This window comes from Scardinius erythrophthalmus (assembly GCF_964197995.2).
Source record: "Scardinius erythrophthalmus genome assembly, chromosome: 9".
NCBI lineage: Eukaryota > Metazoa > Chordata > Actinopteri > Cypriniformes > Leuciscidae > Scardinius > Scardinius erythrophthalmus.
In genome coordinates this window covers 2,000,822-2,021,712 of record NC_138229.1, presented here as the reverse complement: position 1 = coordinate 2,021,712, position 20,891 = coordinate 2,000,822, and the positions used below count along the sequence as shown (strand labels likewise).

The 20,891-nt window shown below is 38.2% G+C and overlaps 1 protein-coding gene across 3 annotated transcripts; it reads right to left on the bottom strand.

Moving 5' to 3' along the window:
• Nucleotides 1–319: 319 nt before the first annotated feature.
• Nucleotides 320–20,406, bottom strand: mbd3a (methyl-CpG binding domain protein 3a). Of its 3 annotated transcripts, none has more exons than XM_081375307.1 (7): nucleotides 20,014–20,406; nucleotides 18,457–18,613; nucleotides 16,882–17,019; nucleotides 13,828–13,918; nucleotides 12,881–13,058; nucleotides 10,674–10,820; nucleotides 320–1,309 (listed from the first exon to the last, which is right to left on the bottom strand). In XM_081375307.1, exons 1-6 carry the CDS (start codon nucleotides 20,025–20,027, stop codon nucleotides 10,676–10,678), a joined length of 723 nt encoding a protein of 240 aa, XP_081231433.1. In that variant the 5' UTR covers nucleotides 20,028–20,406; the 3' UTR covers nucleotides 320–1,309; nucleotides 10,674–10,675. The 3 variants fall into 3 exon arrangements, with proteins under 3 accessions (XP_081231433.1, XP_081231432.1, XP_081231431.1); XM_081375306.1 differs by having other exon boundaries at nucleotides 20,111–20,406; XM_081375305.1 differs by having other exon boundaries at nucleotides 19,918–20,255.
• Between the last annotated feature and the right edge of the window lie 485 nt (nucleotides 20,407–20,891).

The following is a 20,891-nucleotide window of genomic DNA, read 5'->3' as shown; positions in this document are numbered from 1 at the left end:
CTATTCCAAATAAATGCTTCTACTCATCAGAGAATCCTGAAAAATAAAAAGTTGCAGTTTCCACCAAAAAATATGAAGCTGTTTTCAACATTGATAATAATCATAAATGTTTCTTGAGCATCAAATCATCATATTAGAGTGATTTCTGGAGGATCATGTGACACTGAAGACTGGAGTTATGATGCTGAAATAAATAAATAAATTACATTTTAACATATTCACATAAAAAACGGCCATTTTGAATTGTAATATTTCATAATTTTGCAGATTTTACTGTATTTTTGAGCAAGCAAATGAATTAAAAGACGTCCTGCACACGTTGACGTGTTGAAAGACTTTTATTTGCCATGTATACAAAATTATCTCTCCTTCAGCTACAAGGATTGCATCCTCAAAAATGTTTCTTGCAAATAAAGGACCAACATACAAAACCACGTCCCCTCCATATTTCATATATGATATCAAATAAGAAAAAAATGTAAGGGTGTGAGTAAATCTATTAAGGGAAACCGTGGCTGTGTGAAGAATAAGTGTAAATCACAATCAAGCCTTACTGACAAACAACACAGGGAAATAATCAGAGTTTTGTACTGTAACCATCAGGTTTTCAGTCCATAATCATAAATCATAATCATAAATCATACCGCATCAGTGCTTGATCTGATCTGATGTGGTCAGAAAAGCCCCAGAAATACAGTAAAACAGTCTTTTTCACTGAACTTTAATGATGTCATGTACACAATGGATACAAGGCTTGATGGGGAAACAAGTAAAAGCACCAACGTAAAAGCTAATGTCATGTCTACGCTCAAACGGCATCGTAACAAAAGCTAAAATGTAAAGAAACAGGACAAAAGTTGAGCACCATATCTGTACCAGCCATCACACAACTATATGCACTGCTAGTACAGTATTTCAGAGTCATTATTAGTCATAAAAACATGGCATTTTTGCTTATGTGTAAAAAACTGATTTGTGTAAAACTGATGTTGCATGATCTTAGCTTACAATGTCTGAAAACAAAAAAAAAAAAACACCCGAAACCTCAGTCGAACCTAACGGACACACGTGATGGAGGACGTCAGAAATCTGATATACAAAAATAGAGCAGTTAAAGCACATTTAGTTTTATAAAAACTGCTTGAAATGTTACGGGAGTAAAACATGAAGTTTCACAGTCGAGTTAGAGCAGAACGTCAGGGAGAGAGGGCTTGTTTTCTGCATAGGGATCCGCTCCGAGTCTTTGGGTTTGTGTCGGGGGGAGGGGGAATACTGTCGTCCAGGTTGTTCCCGTCGCCACCGATCAACCCTGCGAACACACACAGAGAGAGAGAGAGAGAGAGAGAGAGAGAGAGAGAGAGAGAGAGAGAGAGAGATAAAAAAGCATTACAATCAAACAACATCAACACTTCTTAGAGAGATTGAAAAACTTGTAATAGCCGCGTTTCCACAGTCGGGCCAAAAGCGGGTGTGCTAGTGCATGCTAGTCGCGTTTCCAGTCGGGCCAAAAGCAGGCGTTCTAGTGCGTGCTAGTGCGTGCTAGTCGCGTTTCCACAGTCGGGCCAAAAGCGGGCGTGCTAGTGCGTGTGTGTCGCTTTTCCACTGTTGGGCCAAAAGCGGGCGTGCTAGTGCGTGCTAGTCGCGTTTCCACAGTCGGGCCAAAAGCGGGCGTGCTAGTGCGTGCGTGTCACGTTTTCATAGTCGGGCCAAAAGCGGGCGTGCTAGTGCGTGCGTGTCGCGTTTTCATAGTCGGGCCAAAAGCGGGTGTGCTAGTGCGTGCGTGTCGCGTTTCCACAGTTGGGCCAAAAGCGGACGTGCTAGTGCATGCTAGTCGCGTTTCCACAGTTGGGCCAAAAGCGTGCGTGCTAGTGCATGCTAGTGCGTGCTAGTCGCGTTTCCAGTCGGGCCAAAAGCGGGCGTGCTAGTGCGTGCGTGTCGCGTTTCCACAGTTGGGCCAAAAGCGGACGTGCTAGTGCGTGCTAGTCGCATTTCCACAGTCGGGCCAAAAGCGTGCGTGCTAGTGCATGCTAGTGCGTGCTAGTCGCGTTTCCAGTCGGGCCAAAGGCGGGCGTGCTAGTGCGTGCGTGTCGCGTTTCCACAGTCGGGCCAAAAGCGGGCGTGCTAGTGCGTGCGTGTCGCGTTTCCACTGTTGGGCCAAAAGCGGGCGTGCTAGTGCATGCTAGTCGCGTTTCCACAGTTGGGCCAAAAGTGGGCGTGCTAGTGCATGCTAGTGCGTGCGTGTCGCGTTTCCACAGTCGGGCCAAAAGCGTGTGTGCTAGTGCGTGCGTGTCGTGTTTCCACAGTCAGGCCAAAAGTGGGCGTGCTAGTGCGTGCTAGTGCATGCTAGTCCCATTTCCACAGTTGGGCCAAAAGTGGGCGTGCTAGTGCATGCTAGTGCGTGCGTGTCGCGTTTCCACAGTCGGGCCAAAAGCGGGCGTGCTAGTGCATGCGTGTCGCGTTTCCACAGTCGGGCCAAAAGCGGGCGTGCTAGTGCGTGCGTGTCGCGTTTCCACAGTCGGGCCAAAAGCGGGTGTGCTAGTGCATGCGTGTCACGTTTCCACAGTCGGGCCAAAAGCGGGTGTGCTAGAGCGTGCGTGTCACGTTTCCACAGTCGGGCCAAAAGCGGGTGTGCTAGTGCATGCGTGTCACGTTTCCACAGTCGGGCCAAAAGCGGGCGTGCTAGTGCGTGCGTGTCGCGTTTCCACAGTCGGGCCAAAAGCGGGTGTGCTAGTGCATGCGTGTCACGTTTCCACAGTCGGGCCAAAAGCGGGTGTGCTAGAGCGTGCGTGTCGCATTTCCACTGTTGGGCCGTTTCCAGTCACTTCCGGGGCTTGATTGGGCATCGTCAGAGCTTACTCGGGGCCAACAGCCAGGATTTTCTGGCTCGTTGAATACCTTGGTCCAGAGCGGGCCAGCTCGGGCTAGAGGAGTGGTTACGAACAGAGGCGGAGTTTACCTGAGTCTGGAGACGCCAGCGCCGGACGATTCTGTCAGCATTAAAGACTTTTAAAATAATTTACCTCAAAACTCACTTTCATGTTTGAATGCCTTCTGCTTGTGATCTGATGTGGATTCTGATCACCGTATAAGGTAGAAATTTTGATACGCGATGCAAAAGACTATGCGCACTAAACCATTACCATAGTAAACATGGTCAATACGACCGCTTGAAGAAATCAGACAAATCATAAAGGCTATCACAATCATGTTTATTTTATCTGTCAGTGTGTCTCATCTCTTTATACCAGACTGTCTGAGAGATTCATATTTATCTCCGCTTAACTGATCATAAAATAAAGCAACTTTTTTTCCGTGAGCTTCCTCCATTTCTCTGACTGAAATATTGGGAGAGAGTGCTAAAGCTCCTCAAGGTCGTATTTTTTGTGGCATATTTGTAGAAATTATCATTCTTTAAATGTGATGTAATATCCTGTAACAAATAAACAGAAACAGACGCGACTGAATAAGCAAAGTGTGTTCTCTTTCTTTTGTGAAATAACGGTAAACCACTTTATATCTGTGTGACTAATGTGCAATTTTGACACAAATTAATTAAATAAATCACTTTTTATTGTAAACCTGTGGTAAAACATCGATTCTTGGATTTTAAATATTCAAGTAAACCACAAAAATGGCAGTAAACGGTCACTTTTGTCATGTTTGTTTTGCGATCTCGCTGTTAGTTTTCTGATAAAACTTCCATTTGTTGGTGAAATGCTGGGTTAGCGAGACGTCGTTCCAGAGACGCGTGTGTTAGTGAAGCGCTGTGGAGCTTCAGGCCCGACAGTGGAAACACGGCTATTACAAGCACTGGAATAAAGATCTGAAGAAATTGGTTCAAAATTCATCGTTTCTCTAATATAGAGCTTTGCAAAAATGAAAAATATACAGACTTTTGCGTGCACACGAGAAACTTTTCACATGTGCACGGTATTGTAATTTATCATTTTCGTTTTATACTGTCTATGACATATTTCCTTTGAGTGTCACTGCCGTTTTACTATGAAGAAAACGAGAGTTTGGATGTGCATGAATCAATAAAGATCTATTTGCTCTAAATTTGGTTTTCGTAAACCTCAGTATACCTCTAATATCACGCCATTATGTCCGCTTCAACGCATTGGGCTGATAAAAAGTGCTCAAATGTTGGATTTGGTCAGAGCAGTTTGTCTATGAGGATGAAGCGTGAGGCTTTGTCTACAGCTCTGCTCACAATAAACACTGTTAGAATTGGAAGAAGATGATAAGCATTCCTCTGCACCTGCAAGGATGCATTAAAACCCACAAAAGTTGTGTAATAAAGGGGGTTTTGATCTTGTGAAACATGAAAAAGTCCCTTTTTGTATAGGACAACAAACAAAATCCACATTTTTATAATTTTTTTCTGTACCAATGTTTTTTCATAAACCATTAAACTTGGCATATGACAACACACACTGAGCCCATCAACACAGAGTTAAAGGGTTAGTTCTCCCAGAAATGAAAGCTCTGTCAGTAATTACTCTCCCTCATGTTGTTCAACCCCGTAAGACTTTCGTTCATCTTCAGAATACAAATTAAGATATTTCTGATTAAATCTGAGAGCTGTCTCACTCCTCCATAGGCTTCTATGTTATAGATTTTACGTCAGAATGTAGGCTCACTATTGGCCGACGCTGGTCATGTGTGTGATGCTGGCCAATACTGAGCCTCCATTCTGACGTAAAATCTGACGTTCAAGTTTCACTAACAGAGAAGCCTATGGAGGAGTGAGACAGCTCTCAGACTGCATCAAAAATATCTTCATTTGTGTTCTGAAGATGAACGAAAGTCTTATGGGGTTGGAACAACATGAGGAAGAGTGATTACTGACAGAATTTTCATTCTTGGGTGAACGAACCCTTTTAATTCATTAAATATGATGCACTGCCCTACCGAAAGCCAACTTTTGAGCACTTTTTACTGTTGGAAGCCTTTTAATGGACCCTTGAACTTGGCAAACAAGATAATGCACACATCCGTACTGGACCATCAGCCCATTCCCCGACACGCATGAATGCGCTGAAGCGGACATAATGCCGTGACATTAGAGGGAGTTATACGAAAGCAAAATTTAGAGCAAATAGATCTTTTTCGATTCATGCGCATCCATACTCTCGTTTTCCTGATAGTAAAACAGCAGTGGAAGGAAATATGTTATAGACCAGGGGTGCCCAACCCTGCTCCTGCCGATCCACTGTCCTGCACAGTTCATCTCCAACCCTAATCAAACACACCTGAAGCAACCAATTAAGGTCTTCAGGATCGCTTGAAAATTAAAGGCAGGTGTGTTTGATTAGGGTAGGAGATGAACTGTGCAGGACAGTGGATCGGCAGGAGCAGGGTTGGGCACCCCTGTTATAGACAGTATAAATACAACGGAAAATGTAACAAAAAGTGAAAAAGTTTCTTATATTTAGAGTACGCGAAAGTGTGTATATTGTGGGTTACGCTTTACTTGGTAACACTTTATTTTAGATGTAATTTTACATGTTCTTAATATAGTAAAAAAACAGTAAATTATGCATAAAACATGTTGCTAACCCTAAACCAAACTCTAACCGTAATTATATAGTAAGTAGGGATGCATGATATATCAACCCACCATATCGGTATCGGCCGATATATGTTCATTTTTAATGTTATCGTTATTGGCCTGATAAGAAAATTTGGCTGATATATTAAAGCTGATAAATAATGTATTAATATATTTCAGCTGAGACACTTCAGATGCTCACTGTTCAACATGATGGGTTTGAAATATGATTGGAATCGCTTCAAAAAAGGAAAATATAGTAAAGTGCAACAAGTCTGTCATATCGGCTACATGACATTATAATGAGAACATCATAATTGTATGGCAAGCCGTTTTAACTTTTATTCATTTCCAGGATATGAGTCCTTGATATCAACAAATCAATTTTCACTAGTTAAATCGATAGTTATTGATATCAGGAATTAGATTTCTACTAGTAACAATGGCTATTTTTGATATCAGAAATTAAATTTTCACTAGTTAAAATGATAATTCTTGATATCAACAATTGAATTTCAACTAGTAAAAACTATAATTCTTGATATCTGTCATTGTATTTTCACTAGTGAAATGTCACCATAGGCAAAAATTCAAAATCAATTGTTGATATCAAAAAATGTAATTGTTGATATCAAAAAATGTAATTGTTGATATCAAAAAATGTAATTGCTGATATCAAAAATGTAATTCTTGATATCAACAATTCATATCCTGCAAATGAATAACAGTTAAAACGGCTTGCCATATAATTATGTGTTTGGGACGTGGCTTATAATGGAGACTTTTGTTTTTGTAATCAGGCTCTCAAAAAATATATAATAATTTGGATTAAGATTTATCAGCTAATATATCGGTTATCGGCTTTCAAATGTAAAGAATTATCGGTATCGGCCAGTGTTCATATCAGTGCATCCCTAATATTAACTACATGTTGTTAATTAATATCACTCAGCACTTAAATATATAGTAACCATGTAACACGGACACCTTCAAATAAAGTGTGACCCTTTATTTTAAAGTGATGTAGTTACATTGTACTTACTCAAATAAGTATCGAGTGTAATATTAATTAACTACATGTAACTATACTTGTAATTATGCATCATTTACTGTTATTACTATAGTAAGTACATGTAGAAACATGAAACTACATCAGCCTAAAATAAAGTGTTACACAACCTTGTTCTGTTTTTGTTTAGTCAGGTTTGAGTTGACTAAGTGTCTGGGCATGTTAGTCTGGTATTAGTCAATGAAACTGTAGTCACATTTTTATCATGTTGCATAATGGTTAAATTTATAATAATCTTAACGGTTACACTTTAGTTTAAGATGTCATTGTTACAGTGTAATTATATATTTAAGTACTGAGTAATATTAAGCAACTACATTATTACTACGGTAAGTACATGTAAAATATGTAACAAGGACACTGTAAAATAAAGTGTTACCAGTATTTTAAACAGAAGAATTGCACATTTCTACAATCGTTAAAAAATTAAAAGGGACATTGTATAATTTTTAAAACTTCTATAATCTATCCGTAAAAAAACTAGATGAATTGTGTTAAGGCGAGACACTACAGGTGAATAGGGTAAAATGTTTAACTAGCAGATATCACCATGAAACTTTCCCAGTTGATTACCTACATTAAGATGAGAAAAAAAAAATGTATTACAAGTTTTCTGTAATTTAATGTTTAAATATGCAAATCAGGCAATATCTAATTAAATATGCGGTAATTTGCATATATTTAATAAAATGAAATCTGAGTATTGGATACAGCCAGGTTAAAATTTATTTTTTCATTGTGTTCACATATTAGATGGGAAAAAAATTACAGAGGGATTTATGGGTATCTACTTTTGTTATCCTGTAAATCAGAATATACTGTCAATAGCCTTAAAAAATGATTTTCGCCATGTTTTTTTGAATAAAATGTTATATAAATCAGGCTAGGAATAATATATTTACAAATCCCTCTGTAAATGTCTTCATAATATAACTAGGTACTGGAGAGTTTGGTGTATATCGGTGCTACTGAAGTGGAGATTTCAGAGAGAAAAGTCATTTTGAGAAAACGGGCTTTAAAGATTTATATCAGCCAATGAGATGCGCATTCAGCCCTTTTACTTTCACGATTGGTTGCTGATAAAAAGGAAATGACCATATTTGGATCCGACAGCATTGTACAGGAGAGAGAGCTTTCTAACAGTGTATGTGATTTAGAAAGCCAACTTTTGTTGAATTTATGAGAAATCTACAGACGCAAACAGACACAGTGTAGTAAAATAAAGACCTAAATGTGTATTTCAGACTTTTTTACACCACAAGTCTGAAAGAAGATGTTATTGAAGACAAATATCCAAAAATCTCAAAATTGACCAGTAAAAAAAAAAACTATGTTTTTGCCTGTCGTGTCTCGCCTTAATCGGGTGAACCGTTTCCCGAAGGAAGAATGATTTGTTGTGTCTCTTACAGCTATACAGTCTCTTATACAGTCTCTTACAGCTATACAGTCTCTCTATACAGTCTCTTACAGCTATACAGTCTCTTATACAGTCTCTTACAGCTATACAGTCTCTTATACAGTCTCTTACAGCTATACAGTCTCTTATACAGTCTCTTACAGCTATACAGTCTCTCTATACAGTCTCTTACAGCTATACAGTCTCTTATACAGTCTCTTACAGCTATACAGTCTCTTATACAGTCTCTTACAGCTATACAGTCTCTTACAGCTATACAGTCTCTTATACAGTCTCTTACAGCTATACAGTCTCTCTATACAGTCTCTTACAGCTATACAGTCTCTTATACAGTCTCTTATACAGTCTCTTATACAGTCTCTTATACAGTCTCTTACAGCTATACAGTCTCTCTATACAGTCTCTTACAGCTATACAGTCTCTTATACAGTCTCTTACAGCTATACAGTCTCTTATACAGTCTCTTACAGCTATACAGTCTCTTATACAGTCTCTTACAGCTATACAGTCTCTCTATACAGTCTCTTACAGCTATACAGTCTCTTATACAGTCTCTTACAGCTATAGTCTCTTATAGCTATACAGTCTCTTATACAGTCTCTTACAGCTATACAGTCTCTTATACAGTCTCTTACAGCTATACAGTCTCTTATACAGTCTCTTACAGCTATACAGTCTCTTATACAGTCTCTTACAGCTATACAGTCTCTTATACAGTCTCTTACAGCTATACAGTCTCTTATACAGTCTCTTACAGCTATACAGTCTCTTATACAGTCTCTTACAGCTATACAGTCTCTTATACAGTCTCTTACAGCTATACAGTCTCTTATACAGTCTCTTACAGCTATAGTCTCTTATAGCTATACAGTCTCTTATACAGTCTCTTACAGCTATACAGTCTCTCTATACAGTCTCTTACAGCTATACAGTCTCTCTATACAGTCTCTTACAGCTATACAGTCTCTCTATACAGTCTCTTACAGCTATACAGTCTCTTACAGCTATACAGTCTCTTATACAGTCTCTTACAGCTATACAGTCTCTTATACAGTCTCTTACAGCTATACAGTCTCTTATACAGTCTCTTACAGCTATACAGTCTCTTATACAGTCTCTTACAGCTATAGTCTCTTATAGCTATACAGTCTCTTATACAGTCTCTTACAGCTATACAGTCTCTCTATACAGTCTCTTACAGCTATACAGTCTCTCTATACAGTCTCTTACAGCTATACAGTCTCTCTATACAGTCTCTTACAGCTATACAGTCTCTTACAGCTATACAGTCTCTTATACAGTCTCTTACAGCTATACAGTCTCTCTATACAGTCTCTTACAGCTATACAGTCTCTCTATACAGTCTCTTACAGCTATACAGTCTCTTATACAGTCTCTTACAGCTATACAGTCTCTTATACAGTCTCTTATACAGTCTCTTATACAGTCTCTTATACAGTCTCTTACAGCTATACAGTCTCTCTATACAGTCTCTTACAGCTATACAGTCTCTTATACAGTCTCTTACAGCTATACAGTCTCTTATACAGTCTCTTACAGCTATACAGTCTCTTATACAGTCTCTTACAGCTATACAGTCTCTCTATACAGTCTCTTACAGCTATACAGTCTCTTATACAGTCTCTTACAGCTATAGTCTCTTATAGCTATACAGTCTCTTATACAGTCTCTTACAGCTATACAGTCTCTTATACAGTCTCTTACAGCTATACAGTCTCTTATACAGTCTCTTACAGCTATACAGTCTCTTATACAGTCTCTTACAGCTATACAGTCTCTTATACAGTCTCTTACAGCTATACAGTCTCTTATACAGTCTCTTACAGCTATACAGTCTCTTATACAGTCTCTTACAGCTATACAGTCTCTTATACAGTCTCTTACAGCTATACAGTCTCTTATACAGTCTCTTACAGCTATAGTCTCTTATAGCTATACAGTCTCTTATACAGTCTCTTACAGCTATACAGTCTCTCTATACAGTCTCTTACAGCTATACAGTCTCTCTATACAGTCTCTTACAGCTATACAGTCTCTCTATACAGTCTCTTACAGCTATACAGTCTCTTACAGCTATACAGTCTCTTATACAGTCTCTTACAGCTATACAGTCTCTTATACAGTCTCTTACAGCTATACAGTCTCTTATACAGTCTCTTACAGCTATACAGTCTCTTATACAGTCTCTTACAGCTATAGTCTCTTATAGCTATACAGTCTCTTATACAGTCTCTTACAGCTATACAGTCTCTCTATACAGTCTCTTACAGCTATACAGTCTCTCTATACAGTCTCTTACAGCTATACAGTCTCTCTATACAGTCTCTTACAGCTATACAGTCTCTTACAGCTATACAGTCTCTTATACAGTCTCTTACAGCTATACAGTCTCTCTATACAGTCTCTTACAGCTATACAGTCTCTCTATACAGTCTCTTACAGCTATACAGTCTCTTATACAGTCTCTTACAGCTATACAGTCTCTTACAGCTATACAGTCTCTCTATACAGTCTCTTACAGCTATACAGTCTCTCTATACAGTCTCTTACAGCTATACAGTCTCTCTATACAGTCTCTTACAGCTATACAGTCTCTCTATACAGTCTCTTACAGCTATACAGTCTCCATCTCCTCATCGTTGGACTCTTCCTTCGGGGATCTGGCGTCTCCGGCCTCCTCCTCTATGTGCGCGAGCATGTCTGCCATGAGCGCCTCCTCCAGCCTCTTCCTCACGCTAAACACCAGATCCTCCTGCTTTCTGTGGAAACAACACCATCATTCAGATCATCTCAATCAACCATTAACGCATCCAAATATCGGTCATGTTCATTAAAGGCCTTCTGGAGTTTCCAACACAGATTACTCATTTACTGGGTCACACTTTACAATAAGGTTCATTAGTCAACATGAGCTAATAATGAACTGCACATATACAGCATTTATTAATCTTGGTTGATGTTAATTTCAACATTTACTAATTCTTTATTGAAATCTTGTTAACATTAGTTAATGCACCGTGAACTAACATGACCTAACAATGAACAGCTGTATTTTTTATTAACTAACATTAACAAAGATTAACAAATACAGTAACAAATGTATTGCTCATTGTTAGTTCGTGTTAGTTGATACATTAACTAATGTTAACTAATGAACCTTATTGTAAAGTGTTATCACTAAACCACAGACACAAATATATATATATGCAAAAGCCTCTAAGTGCCGTCTGAAATTTTCTTCTAGAATGATAATTTTTATCAAGCTTGTATATTTAAGTTCAGTAATTTCACTTAAATGGCAATGCAAATTACCTATTAACTGTCATTTAAGTGAAATTACTGAACTTAAATATACAAGCTTTATAAAAATGATCATTCTATAAGAAAATTTCAATGGCACTTGATGCATTGCATCTGAACTCTTCATATATACACTACCGGTCAAAAGTTTTAGATCGGTAAGATTTTTACTGTTTTTAAAAGAAGTCTCTTCTGCTCACCAAAGCTGCATTTATTTGATTAAAAATACAAACAAAAACAGTAATATTGTGAAATATTATGACAATGTAAATCAGCTGTTTTCTATGTGAATATATAGTAAAGTGTAATTTATTCCTGTGATCAAAGCTGAATGTTCAGCATCATTACTCCAGTCTTCAGTGTCACATGATCCTTCAGAAATCACTCTAATATGAGGATTTGATGCTCAAGAAACACTTATGATTATTATCAGTGTTGAAAACAGTTGTGTACATTTTCATTTCATGATGCTATGATGAATAGAAAGTTCAAAAGAACAGCATTTATCTGAAATCTAAAGCTTTTGTAACATTAAACACGACCGTTCAAAAGTTTGGGGTCAGTAAGAATTTTAATTTTATTTTTGGGGGAAAGAAATAAAATAAATCAATACTTTTATTCATCAAGGATGAGTTAAACCGATCAAAAGTGACAGTAAAGACATTCATAATGTTAGAAAATATTCTATTTTAAATAAATGCTGTTCTTTTGAACTTTCTGTTCATCAAAGAATTTTGGAAAAAAAATTGTACACAGTTTTCAACTTTGATAATAATGATGAATGTTTCTTGAGCATCAAATCATCATATTAGAGTGATTTGTGAAGGATCATGTGACACTGAAGACTGGAGTAATGATGCTGAACATTCAGCTTTGATCACAGGAATAAATTACATTTTAAAATATATTAAAATAGAAAACAGTCATTTTAAATTGTCATAATATTTCATATAGTATTTTTTTTATTATATTTTTTTTATCAAATAAATGCAGCCTTGGTGAGCAGAAGAGACTTCTTTTAAAAACATAAAAAATCTTACCGATCTAAAACTTTTGACCGGTAGTGTATATATTTTCTTTTTCTCTTTCTTTCTTTAATTTTAGTTGTGTTCAGGTCATATGCTAGTTAACATTATCGCATTGGACTCCAGCTCATTGACTTTACTACTGGAGTATGGAGTTTCACTAACAGAGAAGCCTATGGAGGAGTGATCCAGCTCTCAGATTGAATCAGAAATATCTTCATTAGTGTCTGAAGATGAACGAGAGTCTGACGGGGTTGAACAACATGAGGGAGAGTGATTACTGACAGTTTTCATTTTTAGGTGAACTATCCTTTAATTATCATTGCAAGCAAGCATAAAATGCAGCATATTGCAAAAAAAGAAGTTATTTACTGTGAGAAACGGACCTCGGGTTCAGGCTAAGAAATATAACCGTAATGGTCGGGTCGGGTTAAATGATTTCAGGGACAGGCTTCAGTTTAAAGCCGGTGTAGATCTCTACCAGCAGTGTGTACCTGATGTCTTCATCGGTCACCATGAAGGCTTTGCAGAGCGGCTGTGTGGTGTTGAGCCAAACGCCGGGGTTTTTCTCCACAGCGGCGGACAGCTGACCCGTGATGGGAGCCGAGCTCGTGTGCAGAGCGCTCGCCAGAGCCGAGAGAAGCGTCTTATCTGAGTAACCTGGACCAACACCTGCCGGGTCAAACATCACACACTTTACAAACACAATACTGCATTAATTCAGTGCATTTCTGTAGGAAATGATCAGAAGCTCTTATGCAGGGTTGGGAATCGAAAATTGATTCCAATTCTGGAATTTCGGTTCCTCTTATCGATTCCTTTGTGAGCATTTCATTATGACTTTAAACTATTCAAGTGCGAGACGACTCGCGCGCTGTTTTCTGTGCGTGTGTAACTCTATTGGGAAACTCTTAAAGTGACAGCAGCCTTATTATTCCTGCTGCCGTCTATATAATAACTAATCAAACAACAACAGACATTTTGACTTGACTGAATAACTTTTCTAGCTATATTTGTAATGTATATTTTATTTATAGAGTGCAGTGTTATTTCACATTTGATTAGCTTCTGTACCTGAAAATCTAAAAACACTGTTTATTTTAATCGTATCTTTGTTCAGTTGTGTCGATTTTTTATTTGTTCTTTTTTAATTACTGAGTGTTTACTTGTCTTTAATAATGCTTGAAATGTATATTAGTTAGGCTGGTTGTTCTTGCTATGGTGTTTTTAAACCTCAGGAAAAAAATTCTTTTGTAAGTGTTGGTTAGCCTGTTGATTTCTGTTCATGATATTCAGCTACAATTAAATGTTTAGCAATAAGACTAAATATGAATGATGTTTTTTACCTTATTGAAATCGGAATCGTTAAAATTCAAACGATACCCAACCCGGCACTATCTCAGTAGAAAAGGATGTTTGAGAGCTTCTTTTCCCGATTTACCTTGCAAACCTTTAGGAAGATCCATGGTCTTCACCAGCTCCTCTGCTATATCATAAGTATTGAGTCCACTCAGCTTCTTTTCCCAGAACAGCTGTGAAATAAACAGGTCAAAGGTCATCACCACTGCTGGTGTTACAGGGACTCATTGACCAGGTGTGCGTTTCCCAAAGCCAACTAGGTTCGCTAGTTCAATGGAACGTGCAATCATAGTTAGCTAACAATGTGTTAGGGAAACACACCCCAGGTTGATTTAGTGTGTTCACACTTGGCATGTTTGGTCTGATTAAAACTAACCCTAGTGCGATTGCTCTGTTAGTGCGGTTTCATTTGAAAAAAGTGTGAACGCTGCTGAACCAAACAAGCTGATCGAGACGCTGAAAAGGAGTCTCGATCCCCTTCCAAATGAACTCTGGTGCGGATCGAATGAAATATGAACGCTAGACTGACCAAAGACATGTAAACGAACCAAAAACAGGAAGACAGAATCAGACGTTTGAACGAATCATTTGAATGAGTGACTCACTCATAAAGACGGTCACCTGCCGCCACCTACTGGTGATTTATCCATCCAACATTTCTTATTTGTATATTCAAAAAATATTTAAACAATCTCATAACATTATTTAAAGGTGCACTGTGTAATAATACAACTAATAATAATAATAATAATAAATAAATAAATAAATACGCTTATTTTATATAGTGCCTTTCATAAAACTCAAGGTCGCTTTACAATAAAGTACGAATAAACATGACATAGAAACGATACAAATAAACTGAGAAGGATAACATAATCCAACATAATCGTGTAGCGATGTAAGGTCGCGGATGTGTTGGGGAATAGAATTTCAAAGAGTTGGGGTAACGTTACAAAAGCCCTTCCATCAAACGATGATAGTTTATGCCTACGGATCGTCAACAGACCTGTATCGGAAGATCATAGTGTGCGAACCTCGTCTGCATCGCGATACATCGTATACAGGGTTCTAAATTAACTTTTTTGATCACCAGCCAATGTGGCTGGTAACTTTCTAAAGTTACCAGCCAATCAGAATATCCACTAGCCAATTTTTTTTTTTTTTTTTGAGTAGGCTATACATGTGGCAATCCTGACAATACATGATGACATTATTGTGATCAAACACTAGCCATTCACGACCCGTCAGCCATTTGGCATTACATTTTCTTTTCTTAGTTTCTCTGTCCTACCCTCCTCATCCCCTGCCTCGTTCCTCTTCTCGCCCCCAGAAGTCTGTCCAAACCACTGCCGCATTTCGTTTAATATTAACCTACTTTACTAGCCAACTCCGTTTGTCTTATTTCTTGTGTTTTCTGTGTCCGTTCGTTTCCATGGTTTCTCGCAAACTTTAGGCTAAAGAAAACTCAGAAAAAAAGTTTCTGTAATTAACAGAAGAAAGACAATATAAGTTACACTGTAGTTTCCACAAGTGTAATGGCTGCCAACATTAACAGACGATTTTGCAAAAAAATAAATAAAATAAAAATAAAACCAAAAATGTTCCGTCCCGCCCCTCCGTGTTCGGCGATCAGGTTTCGTTCTCTCGCAGCTAGTAACTTCACGAGCGTGTCTTTTCCGCTCTGTGTGTGCGCCGTTCTCTTCCGTGTGTGTGTGTGTGTGTGTGTCGGCGCGCTGCGCTCTCTGCTCAATGTTCTGCTCTGTCGTTAACGGGCCAAATGCTCGAATCATGTACCGCTCGGCGATCACGCACTGGAAAAGCGTGAAATTTAGAGGTGGATAAACGCAATTTACACACTTAGGAGAAATGCTATTTCCGAATTTTGGGAGGTGCGTAAACGCCGTTTACGTGCGTTTAGCCTCCACTACATCCCTGCATGTAATGCCTCATGCATCACCGGCCAAACTGGCTAGTAAGTTTTTATTAACACCCGCCAAAATGAATTTTAACCCGCATTTGGCGGGTTGGCGGGTGTTAATTTAGAACCCTGATCGTATATATATATATATATATATATATATATATATATATATATATATATATATATATATATATATATATATATATATTGGTGCTGTCAAACCATTAAAATATTTAATCGTGATTTATCGCATTAATGTCATAGTTAATTCGCGATTAATCGCACATTTTTATCTATTCTAAATGTCTCTTGATTTCTTTTTGTCCCATTATTTTTTCTCATTTTAATGCTCTTATCAACATGGAAAAGTGGATCGGCTTGCTTTGTGCAAATGTCTTTTATTGAAAGCAACATTGGCATATACTGTAGTGTTCAGTTTCACACTAACATTCTCACTCTGAGCAAATAATCTCTCACACAATGTAACACTGTCCATCAATAAAAGGGTGAAAGAAATACTGACGAGGTCCTGATATTGACGAAGGGGCGGAGAATTCGCATCAGCTGTGTGTGTGCTTGGCCATCAAGTGGTGTTTCAGACTGGACGTGCTGCGATGATCGCTCAGTTCACAACGACAAAACACACAGATCACTTTGGTCTTGTCAATGGAACCATTTGGCAACCTTTTAAAAGTAAACTTTCCATTCAGAATCTTATTGGCATCGATTTCGGCATCTCGCGCTCATCATTCATCCATTCAAAACGCAACGTTAAAGGGGGTCGCACACTGGACAAGAAGCGAAGCGCCGCGCCTCGTATTTGAAATTCGAACACATTATTCTCTATGAGTGTACACACACCGGCGGTGCCATTCGGCGTTTTTATTGCTGGCCATAAACTGATATAAATAATACAAGTTGTCCTAGACGCGGCTTCTCGTCCACTCTCAAGCCCAAACAAGTGTGTGCGGCCGGCGTGCCTGTTGTTTTGTGTCCGGTCTAGCTAGATCCAGTGTGGTGTTGTAGTTTTACTAACGTTACTAGTTGTTGCAATAGCATGTGAAAAAAATGACAAAGTTTGCTAGGCATTAATCTCGCGATAAAAAAATTTACGCCGTTAATAACGCGTTTAACTGACAGCCCTAATATATATATATATATACACACACACACACACACACACACACACACACACACATCAGCTGTGCAGTTTACCTGTTTGGGCTGGTCCACAGCTTTCTGAGGGTCTGTCTTGACCTTGTTACTGGGGTGATTTGTAACTTTGGTGACGGGCTGTTTAAAGATGGACGCTGTCTGACGGACCGGCAGTGATGTGTTCAGATCCGGTTTACCCTGAACAAACAAACAGGCATCTCTTATAAAGCATTCAACATCAACACAAACAGATCCAGACAAAAGCATTACAGGAAACCAACCAGCTGACAAATTTGGTTAGTTTGATTTAAAGGATTATTTCACTTCAGAATAAACATTTCCTGATGATTTACTCTCCCCCACGTCATCCGAGATGTTCATGTCTTCTTTCTTCAGTCGAAAAGAAATGAAGGTTTTTGAGGAAAACATTCCAGGATGTTCCTCCATATAGTGTCTTCAATGGGGTCCAACGGGTCGAAGGTCCAGATGTGAGTTTCAGTGCAGCTTCAAAGTCTCGACACGATCCAGCCGAGGAATAAGAGTCTCATCTAGACAAACCAGCAGACATTTTATATCAAAAATAAACATTTATATACTTTTAACCACTAATGCTCATCTTGCACTAGTTGTGATGCGACACACATTACGTAATCAGGTTGAAAGGTCAAGCGTGACGTAGGAGGAAGAACCGACCCAGTTTTTAACAAAGCGAATGTGCAAAGACTCAGTAAAACGCCATTTACAAAAAAATACAAATATAAAAGGTAAAATAACGATGTCGGACGATTATGAAGTTGGAGGAGAAAATTAGACATTTTTTTGCCTGCCTACCCCGAAGTGACAAAATAAAATACGATTCTGTATAAAAATTATAAGGAAACACCAGTACTTTGTTTAGGCTCGGTTTGTAGGGAATTCCAAACCTGCGCACATATAATCAAACGCACATAACTATAGAACCAATTCTTAATGCGCATGTGAACGCCATCAGCGCTTCTCACCGGTTCGCGTTTAAAGTCTGTGTAGAAAGAATGGTTTCGTCTTAGCGGCCCCTAATTTAATAACAAATGATCGTTGCGACGGAAGCGAATCAATCAAAACTAACCTTAGCTGGAAAATAACTTTATTAAAGAACCGCTATAAAGCCAAAACAATCTCTGTTACCTTAAATTATACGCTTATCTCTGTAAAGCTGCTTTGAAACAATTTACATTGTTAAAAGCGCTATATAAATGAAGATGACTTGACTTTGCTGTACCCCACATTTCTGAACCGGAACACGCGTGACCTTTCAACGTGATTAGGTAATGTGTGAAGTCGTGGACTTGCAAGAGCAGCATTAGTGGTTAAAAGTATATAAATGTTTATTTTTGTTATAAAATGTCTGTTGGTTTGTCTAGATGAGACTCTTATTCCTCGGCTGGATCGTGTCGAGACTTTGAAGCTGCACTGAAACTCACATTTGGACCCGTTGGACCCCATTGAAGTCACTATACGGAGAAAAATCCTGGAATGTTTTCCTCAAAAACCTTAATTTCTTTTCAACTGAAGAAACACATGAACATGTTTGATGACGTGGGGAGAGTAAATTATCAGGACATTGTAACGCTTCATGAACTCTGTCCTGACGCTCACCTTGCTCTGGCTGTTATCGTAGCGTATCCGCTGCCTGTTCTTGTTCAGTTTGCTCATGAGCATTTTCCCCGTGCGGAAATCGAAGGAGCTGAGATCCATGGAGTTTCCCAGATAACGCACCAGCTGTGGCTTACTCCGAAATTTCTTCCCTGTTGGACTAAGGAGGAAGGGAAAGTTCAAGAAATATTCATTATTGTCCAGGCAGACTTAAATGTCCAAGCATCTTAAAACATGAAAACTTAGTATCAGCTCGCGTTTCACAAATAATTCTGTGCCAAACAATTAAAGATCAATCACCACAGAAAAACACACCATTTTATAATGTAACAAATGGAAATAAACTAGGGATGCACAATATATCGGCCACCATATCGGATATATGTTCATTTTTAATATTATTGTTATCTACAATAAGAAGATGTCTGATATATTAAAGCCGATAAATTATGGATCATTTCCTTCAGCTGAGACGCTTCAGATGCGCACTGTTCAACATGATGGTTTTAAATTGATTGAAATATTAATAGAATTTTTTTTTGTAAGGAAAATTGGCCATAGGAGTGTAAAATTAATTTTAAAATTTACACTGGTAAGTGAAACTGACTTTTTTTTATGTTGAAGTGCTTTGGACGTGTCTATTAATGGTGATACTTTTGTTTTTTTTTGTAATCAGGCTCTCAAAAATGATATAAAAATTTGGATTCCAATATATCGGTTTTCAGATATAAAGAATTATCGGTATCTACCAAAATTTACATATCAGTGCATCCCTGAAAAATAATAATAATAATAATATTTGGCATTTGAACTATGATTATAAATATAAAGCACATCCTTTGCGGAAATCCCACAAAAGTAAAAATGACTTTGGATTGAGGATTGAGTAAAGCAACACAATAAACACAGACACACTAGAAACACCAACTAAACTGTTGGTACCATAGTACAGTGACAGTACCAGACGGTAATACCATAGTGCATATGATCATCATATTCATGTGCACTGGTATTTCTTCGATATCTAACGTACATTGCATTTAATATTTCAGCTATTCCCTAAATAAAGCCAAAAGTTTGCAGCCCCTGCATCACAATAAACGAGCAACTATTTCTCATTAAAACAGTGTAGACTCGAACATAAACGATAGTCACTCTATAATGAACACTTTTTTCAATTAAAACTAGCACAAAACAATAGTTAAACTAAATCAACAGAGAGGAACAAAACAAAAACAATGAGTTAGCATGCCAGCTAACGCAGATTAGCGATCAGTGCTAACTCGCACGAGATGCCAAAACACGATTTGTTTAATGTGCGCGCGACAAACAACAATAATCTGGAATAATAACGTACTAGGATACTAAGATAGCCAATTGAGGTCGGATTAGTAATTGTTAAGTAATATATAAAGGCAGTTTTTGTCTCGGCTCGCTGGTCTCCGGCTAATCCCGCTGCAGTACCTAAAATAATAGACATCACTTTTCCCCGCGGACAAGCCCGACTTTCTGGTCACTTCTTCCCTTTTCCAACCATTTGGGAGAGCCGAGCACTCCCACCTTTTCCTCTCCATGTTTCTCCCGGAGTCTCTCTGGAAGGAAAAGCTGTGGATGTTTGGGGTTAAAGGCGGCCAGTCGCTGTTCTCTACCCGCTCACCTCACGACCTTCTGACTCATGACGACTCTCTGTGAACTGGGAGTCGATTCGCTGTTCATTCGTCTGTGGAGCTGGTAAAACACGTAGATCGACTTTAAAAGAGACTAAAACAAGGATAAATACTTGAAAACATGTCCGTTGTGATTCTCGGTAGTCGATTGTTGTTTAACAAAGGAGAGCGCCGGTGACTCGTGGAATCGGATCTTACAGTTCAGATAGAATCGACTCGCTGTATCAATGAAGTTATGTAAAAGGCACAAAACCTTTATAAGTGTATTTTTAAATGCCAACAGTCCATGAAATACCTTAGAATATATATATATATAGAGAGAGAGAGAGAGAGAGAGAGAGAGAGAGAGAGAGAGAGAGAGAGAGAGAGAGAGAGAGAGAGAGACCGAGAGAGAGACAACCAAGTTAAATTTATCATCATTAAATTCATCATCATTTATAAGCATTTTTAATACGGTTAATCAACGACTCGTGAATTAAAAGATTCGAAGCCTGATTCAAAAACTCATCAATTTTAATTTAAAATCTTAACTTTTTTTTTTACTAATTATGTAAATGAATGAGGTTATTGTAAAATCACATTTTATTATTGGTAAACTCATGCATATACATTAAAGGTGATGGTCACACTTTATTTGAAGGTGTCATTGTTATACTTACTATAGCTTTAGTTGGATGCCATTATGCTGTTATTAAGTATATAAGTGCATGTGACGTGTAACAAGGACACTAAAATAAAGTTGCCGAGGTGATAATAAAGCATAACCACATC